The sequence below is a fragment of the Cynocephalus volans genome, chromosome 3 (assembly GCF_027409185.1).
Source record: "Cynocephalus volans isolate mCynVol1 chromosome 3, mCynVol1.pri, whole genome shotgun sequence".
Lineage (NCBI taxonomy): Eukaryota > Metazoa > Chordata > Mammalia > Dermoptera > Cynocephalidae > Cynocephalus > Cynocephalus volans.
This window is the reverse complement of record NC_084462.1, coordinates 10,270,178-10,278,380: the sequence shown is the minus strand read 5'-3', so window position 1 is coordinate 10,278,380 and position 8,203 is coordinate 10,270,178. Positions and strand designations below refer to the sequence as shown.

Genomic DNA, 8,203 nt, shown 5'->3' with positions numbered 1-8,203 from the left:
AAAAACAAGTGAATTCAGTTAAATGGCAAAATACAAAATTAACATAGAAAAATCAACAGTGTTCCCATAGGCCAGTAACAAACTATCTGAAGATGATATCAAGAAAGTAAACCCAATCCCCATCATAATAGCTACTCAAATAATGAAATATCTAGGAATCAATTTAACCAAGGAGGTGAAAGATCTCTACAATGAGAACTACAAATCACTGTTGTAAGAAATCAAAGAGGGCTCCGCAGCCGTTTTCAGGACCCAAACAACCGAAACCGCTGTTCCCAGAATGGTGATCCGTGTATATATTGCATCTTCCTCTGGCTCTACGGCGATTAAGAAGAAACAGCAAGATGTGCTTGGTTTCTTAGAAGCCAACAAAATAGGATTTGAAGAAAAAGACATTGCAGCCAATGAAGAGAATCGGAAGTGGATGAGAGAAAATGTACCAGAAAACAGTCGACCAGCCACAGGGTACCCCCTGCCACCTCAGATTTCCAATGAAAGCCAGTACCGTGGGGACTATGATGCCTTCTTTGAAGCCAGAGAAAATAATGCAGTATATGCCTTTTTAGGCTTGACAGCACCACCTGGTTCAAAGGAAGCAGAAGCCCAGGCAAAGCAGCAAGCATGAAACTTCAGCTTTCTGCCTTTTAAGCATCTTGAAAAACAAGTCTCCGTTGCTTTTATACAATAACCAAATTATCTTGGCTTCAAAAGAAATAGGCTTCTTGTTGAAATAATAGATTAGTTGGTGTTTTCACATGCGAACAATCAAAATGAATACATAATTAAATGTGAACCTTATGGTGAGGAGAATGGGAGATGATAATAAAATTTTAAGTAGATATCATAGAATAGTATTGTTATCTGCCAAGGCATTTTTAGGCACTTCAGTGATTTTTACAAAGAAAGCACCCTATGCCTTTTTTGGTATTATTATTGCAGCTTAAGTATATCTGCAGCTTAATGTTGAGGAATTTTAAAAAAGAGAAAGAGAGAGAGAATATCTGTCTCTTGTTCCCAAATTACCTCATTAACTTACTGTACAAGAATAAGTAACTTTTTGATGTCATGTTATTGTGATTAAAAAGTATTTGCAGGAAATGTTTAAGATATGTTAAACATTGTAATTTCCTGCAATAATTATAACATTCCCAGTCTTTTGTAGATGAAACTTCTATGTATTGAACCACAAGTTATCCTGGCTTCTGAATGTAGCCTATCATTGCATACAGAATACATGACTTTCCACAAAAAAAAGCAATAGATGCATTAATTTGACAAGTTCCTTGTTTAACTACATAGCTATGATGACATCATGTTTCTAAGTTGCTTGACTCATTGAAATACGCATATGTATGTCATGGAAGTGGAATGGCAAGTAAGTTTAAAATGGCATCCTCTGCAAAGAGCTCAGACTTTTAATTAAATATTTTAAAATAGGTTGGCATTCATTGCCCAAGGTTGTTTTTCCTTGAGTTTTCACTAAAAGAAATCTTAGTGGTTTTCCCCCTTTAAAGCAAGTTGTGATCATAAATGCCACTATCTCTCAAATATCTGACCTTTTTGTTTCAGTTTAGGCATATATTGTGTGAATGCATTAATCAATCTTTTATATGCCTCTATTCCAGTGAAAAGCACAAGTATCAGATGAAAAGGGAAACTTAAAATATTAATTCTGAAGACTTCTAAAAAGATAAAAAATATGGCATAAATCACTTACCCAGAAGATGTACATATTGTACTTTAGTTCCATACTACTTTATTACTAAAAGCAAATACCTTTTACTTTCAACTACTTTATCGTATCCATTGTATGCAAGTCTGTACTCTTTGCCAAAATCAACATATAATGAAGACATGGGTTTGTTTATGGTGATTGAAACTTGATGCAATGCTTTAAAATAAACTCAGTACTTTTAGAAACATTAAAAAAAAAAAGAAAGAAAGAAATCAAAGAGGACACAAAATGATGGAAAGACATTCCATGTTCTTGGATTGGAAGAATTAACATTGCGAAAATGTCCATATTACCCAAAGCAATCTACAGATTCAATACAATGCCCATCAAAATACCAATGACATTCTTCACAGAAATAGAAAAAACAATCCTAACATTCATACAGAACAACAAAAGAGCCCAAATAGCCAAAGCAATCCTGGTCATAAATAAATAAGTAAAACCAGAGGCATAGCACTACCTGACTTCAAATTATACTACGAGTCTATAGTAACCAAAACAGCCTGGTACTGTCATAAAAATAGATGAACAGACCAATGGAACAGAATGTAGAGTCCAGAAATAAACCTACACATTTATAGCCAGCTGATTTTCTACAAAGGTGCTAATAATATACATTAGAAAAAGAACAGTCTCTTCAACAACTGGATATGCACATGCAGAAGATTAAAACTATAACCCTATCTCTCAAAACATACAAAAGTCAACTCAAAATGGGTTAAAGATTTAAATTTAAGACATGAAACTATGAAACTACTAGAAGAAATCATAGCGGAAATGCTACATGAAATTGGAGTGGGCAGTACTTTTTTGAACAAGACTACAAAGGCACAGGCAACTAAAGCAAAACCAGACAAATGGGACTACATTAAACTAAAAAGCTTCTACACAGCAAAGGACACAATTAACAAAGTGAAGAGACAGCCTACAGAATGGGAGAAAGTGTTTGCAAACTATACATCAGTCAAGTGGCTAATATCCAGAATATATAAGGAAGTCAACTCAAAAGCAATCAATCGATCGATCAATAAATAACCCAGTTTTAAAATCAGCAAATGAGAAAAGAAGACTTACAAATGGCCAACAGGTGTATGGGAAAATGCTCAACATTATTAATCATCACATAAATGGAAATTAAAACCATAAGGAGAGATCATTTCACTCCAGTTAGAATGGCTATTGTCAAAAAGACAGAAAATAACAAACGCTGGCGAGGTTGTGGAGGAGAGTGAACTCTCATACATTGCTGGTGGCAATGTAAATTAATACAGCCATTATGGAAAACAGTATGGGGATTCCTCAGAAAACTAAAAATAGAACTACCTTATGATCCAGCAATCCCACTACTGGGTATACTTAAGGGAAATGAAACCAGCATATCAAAGAGACACCTGCACTCCCATGTTCATTACAACACTATACACAATAGCCAAGAGATGGACTCAACCTAAATACCCATCGATGAAAGAATGGATTTTTTTTAAAAACTGCGGCATATATACACAATGGAATACTTACCATTCAGCTATAAAAATAATGAAATCTTGTTATATGCAGCAACATGGATGGAAATGGAGACCACTGTGTTAAGTAAAGTAAGCTAGGCACAGAAAGACAAATACCACATGATCTCACTCATATGTGGAATCTAAAAAAAAAAAAAAAAGGAGGGGGTTCTCATAGAAGTAGAGAGTAGAATAATGGGTACCAGGGGCCAGAAAAGGGAAAAAGGGTGAGAGGGGGAGGGGAAGTGGTAGATTAACAGGTTCAAAGTTACAGGTAGATAGGAAGACTAAGTTCTAGTGTTCTAGGCTGACTAAGAGCTTTATATTGCACATTTCTAAATAGCTAGAAAAAAGGATCACCACAAAGATAATGTTTTGGGGATGAATAGCTATCTACCCTAAGTGAATTGTTGTACAATATGTGCATATATTGAAATAAAAATCCTATAAATATGTATAATTAAATTTTAAAATAAAAAAAGGTGTTCTAAGCCTCGCCGGTTAGCTCAGTTGGTTAGAGCGCAGCCTGGTAATCCCAAAGTCATGGGTTCAGATCTCCATAGTGGCCAGCTGCCCAAAAAAAAAAATGTTCTAGGCTCATTTTATACTATCTCAGATGCACCCCTGATATCAGCCATTTCATCAGGGAATACTGATTTCTTTAATAATGATCAATATGTAGAAATCAACATCTGCTATTAGAAGTTTTCATTGCTTTCAGTATGTTATTGCTTCTGGACGGTCTCACAGACAGAGCTGGTAATTACAGTCATCCCTCAGTACTCGTGGATTCTAGTATCTGCAGATTCAACCAGCAACATACTGAAAATATTTTTTTCACTTATTTTTTATTGTAACATAGTTGATTGTACACATCTGTGGGGCACAGAGTTGAATATCAAAACTTGTGTGCAATATGTGATGTGCAAATCAGGATAATTAGCATGTTCTTTATTATACAATGTAATCATTCTTCATGGCCCTTTACCAACTCCAAAATACAGCAATTAAAGTATAATACAAACAAAAATCTATACAGTATAACAATTATAGCACTTACATTGTATTAAATTGTATAAATAATCTAGAGATGATGTAAATTATATGGAAGGATGAGCACAGGTTATAAGCAAATACTACATTGTTTTATATCAGAGACTTGGGCATCCACAGATCTTGGTATCCACAAGGGTCCTGAATTCAATCCCCCTGGATACTGAGGGAACTCAGCATATGGGTTACCTTTTCTCTTTCTATTTCTTTCTCTGTCTCTCTATTATCTGTTTTTCTGTATTTGTCAGTATACATATTAGAAACCATTAGTGTTTTATGCTTTCAATTCCAATTCAACTCCTAAGATTCTTTATCCTTTCCTTGTTTCATGTTTATAAATACTTCCTCCAACAGTGAGAAACCTGGGTTACAGTCACCTCAATATGTTTACTTATTTGCTCAACCACTTATTTACTCAAGGCAACCCATTTCATAACCACATTGTCAACAAATGTCCACTTTGCCCATTTCCTCCCTCACTGTCCTGCACTCTACGGTGCTCCAGTCCCACTACCAATGTGCCTCTGCAGCCTGTGCCAACTCCACCATGGCCAAATGAGAGAGAAGAAAATGAAAAGGAAGGGAGGAATAAAAAAAGAATAAGGTAAGAAGAGGTCATACTAATTTACGAAAGACATTTTAACTGGATGTGAAATTTAAGACTGGCACTTTGTTTCTTTTCTATGACTTGTATAAGCTTACACAACCAGAATGGCAGTCATGATTTAAAAATAGATGGGCATTGTTGCAACTAGTAAACATAGAAGAAATGGAATTAAAATATCATTGTTTGGCAGCCATCATAAAAAAATATATTCTATAGCATTTTTTTATTTCTCTGGCATTCTCATGTGACTAGACCCAGAAGGATACATTTTACTTCAGCCCACAAGGTTGTTTTTGATGGCAGTTCATTTCAGTTCTGACATTGGACCATTCAAAGGCCATAATAGCATAGCTGGCGGAGAATATGCCCTAAATCTCATCCATTCCCTTCTGTGTCCTCGCTCTTCCCTGTCTCTACTGATTGAGAACTCTGTGGAACTCTAAGAACAGGTCATAGGTCTGCGGCATTTTCCTTTTTTTTTTTTTATTAAAACATAATTGATTATACATATTTATGGGATACAAAGTTGACTATCAATACTTGTGTACAATGTGTGGTGATCATGTCATAGTAATTAGGATTTTCATCACTACAAACCATAATCATTCTTGGCGTCCATTAGCCAGTTTCTCCTGACGGCCCTTCTCCTCCTCCTTTCCCATCTCTAGCATCCACAGTATTGTTCTCTCTTTCTGAAAGTTCAACATAGTATTGTCATTGTAGTTTCTCTCTCTCTCCCTCCCGCCCCACTTATGAGTGAGGACATGCAATCTTTCTCTTTCTGTGCCTGGCTTATTTCACTTAACATAATTTTCTCCAAGATCATCTATGCTGTTGCAAATGACAGAATTTCATTCTTTTTAATGGCTGAGTAGTATTCAATTGGTATATATACCACATTTTCCTTATTCACTCATCTGTTGATGACATTTAGGTTGGTTCCATAACTTGGCCATTGTAAATAGAGCTGTGATAAACATGGGAGCGCAGGTATCACTTCAACATGATGATATCCATTCCTTTGGCTGTATATTAGTCTATTTCTGTTGCTTATAACAAAATATCTGAAACTGGATGATTTATAAAGAAAAATGAAATTTATTGCTTGTAGTTTCTGAGGCTGAGAAGTCCAAAGTCCACTTGGTGGTGGCAACAGTGACCCAGGGGTCTCACATTGCTAGATGATGGAAGCAGAGAGATAGCAGAGAGAGAGACAGACTCTCCTCTTCTTTTAAAGCCCTCAGAACCATGCCCTTGACCACCATTTTTAATCCATTCACTACTGCACTTTCCTACAATCTAATCACTTCTACAAGCCTCCACCTTTCAATTACTATAATAGGATTTCCCACACTCAACAGTTACAATGGGGATTAAGTTTCCAATATATGAAATTTGGAGGACACAATTCAATCAATCTACAGCAGGGTATATACCCAGAAATGGGACTGCTGGATCATATGGTAGTTCTATCTGTAGTTGTTTGAGGAAACTCCGTACTGTTTTCCTTAAGGGCTGTACTAATTTACAGTCCCATCAACAGCATAGAAGCGTTCCCCTTTCTCCACATCCTCATCAGCATTTGCTGTTCTCTGTCTTTTTGATAATTGCCAGCCTAATTGGGGTGATATGATAACTCAGTGTCATTTTCATTTGCATTTCCCTGATTAGTCGTATTGAGCGTTTTTTTCACGTACCTGTTGGCCATCTGTGTCTTTCTTTGAGAAATGTCTGTTCAGGTCTTTTGTCCATTTTTTAATCAAATTATTTGTTTCTTTACTGTTAAGTTGTTTGAGTTCCTTATATATTCTGGGTATTGATCCCTTGTTAGATTTATAGTATGCAAATATTTTCACCCATTCTTTAGGTTATCTTAGCACTCTGTTGATTGTTTCCTTTGCTGTGCAGAAGCTTTTTAGTTTGATCTAACCCTATATGTTTGTCTTTTGTTGACTTTGCTTTTGGGGTTTTATTCATAAAACTTTTGCCCAGTTCTACATCCTGAAGTGTTCCCATATGTTTTCTTCTAAAAGTTTTATACTTTCAATTCTTATACTTAAGTCTTAAATCCATTTTGAGTTGATTTGGTATATGGTGAGAGTTATAGGTCTAGTTTCATTCTTCTGAGTATGATGTCCAGTTTCCCAGCACCATTTATTGAAGAGGCAGTCTTTTCTCCCATGTATGTTCTTGCTGCCTTTATCAAAGATTGGTTGGCTGTAAGTAAACATATCAATTTCTGGGTTCTCTATCCTTTTTCATTGGCCCATGAGTCTGTTTTTATGCAGTACTAAACTATTTGGTTACTGTAGATTTGTAATATAGTTTGAAGTCAGGTAGCGCAATAACTCTGGTTTTTTGTTTGTTTGTATTTTGCTCAGGATTGCTTTGGCTATTTGGGGTCTTTTGTTGTTCCACGTGAATGTTAGGATTGTTTTTTCTATTTCTGTGAAGAATATCATTGGATTTTGGTGGGGATTGCATTGAATCTGTAGATCACTTTGGGTAGTATGGACATTTTCACAATGTTAATTCTTCCAATCCAATAATATGGAGTGTCTTTCTTTTTGTGTCCTCTTCAATTTCTTTGAGCACTGATTTGTAGTTCTCATTATAGATATCTTTCACCTCCTTCATTAAATTTGTTCCTAGGTTAGTTTTTTTGTTTTTTGTTTTTGTTTTATGGGATTTTTTGGTAGCTATTCTAAATGGACTTGCTTTCTTGATTTCTTTTCTGCCAATTCTTTGTTGAAGTATAACAATGCTACTGGTTTTCATATATCGATTTTGTATCCTGCAACATAACTGAATTCATTTATCAGCTCTAAGAGTTTTTTGGTAGAGAAAAACCCCCTAAAGTGTTGTCTACATCTAAGGTCATGTCATCTGCAAGCAGGAATAATTTGCCTTCATCTTTTCCAGTTTGAATGCCCTTTTCGTCTTTCTCTTTCCTGATTACTCTGGCAAGTATTTCCAATACTATGTTGAATAGAAGTGGTTATAGTGGGCATCCTTGTCTTTTTCCTGTTCTTTAAGGAAAAGCTTTCAGCTTTTCTCTATTCAGGATAATATTGGTAGTGGGTATGGTATGTATGGCCTTTATTGTGTTCAGATACTTTCCTTCTACACTTAGTTAGTTGCGAGCCTTTATCATGAAGAGATGTTGAATTTTGTCAAATGCTTTTTTGGCATCTACAAAGATGATCATAGGGTTTTTGTACTTGATTTTGTTGGTGTGCTATATCACATTTACTGATTTTCATATGTTGAACCATCCTTGCATCCCTGGGATGAATCCCACTT

General features: G+C 35.5%; 1 protein-coding gene across 1 annotated transcript; it reads left to right on the top strand.

Annotated features, from left to right (window-relative positions):
* The first annotated feature begins 280 nt into the window (after positions 1-280).
* LOC134373980 (adapter SH3BGRL-like) lies at positions 281-625 on the top strand. Its single transcript, XM_063092110.1, has one exon. The coding sequence runs from the start codon at positions 281-283 to the stop codon at positions 623-625; it is 345 nt and encodes a 114-aa protein (XP_062948180.1).
* Positions 626-8,203: the final 7,578 nt, after the last annotated feature.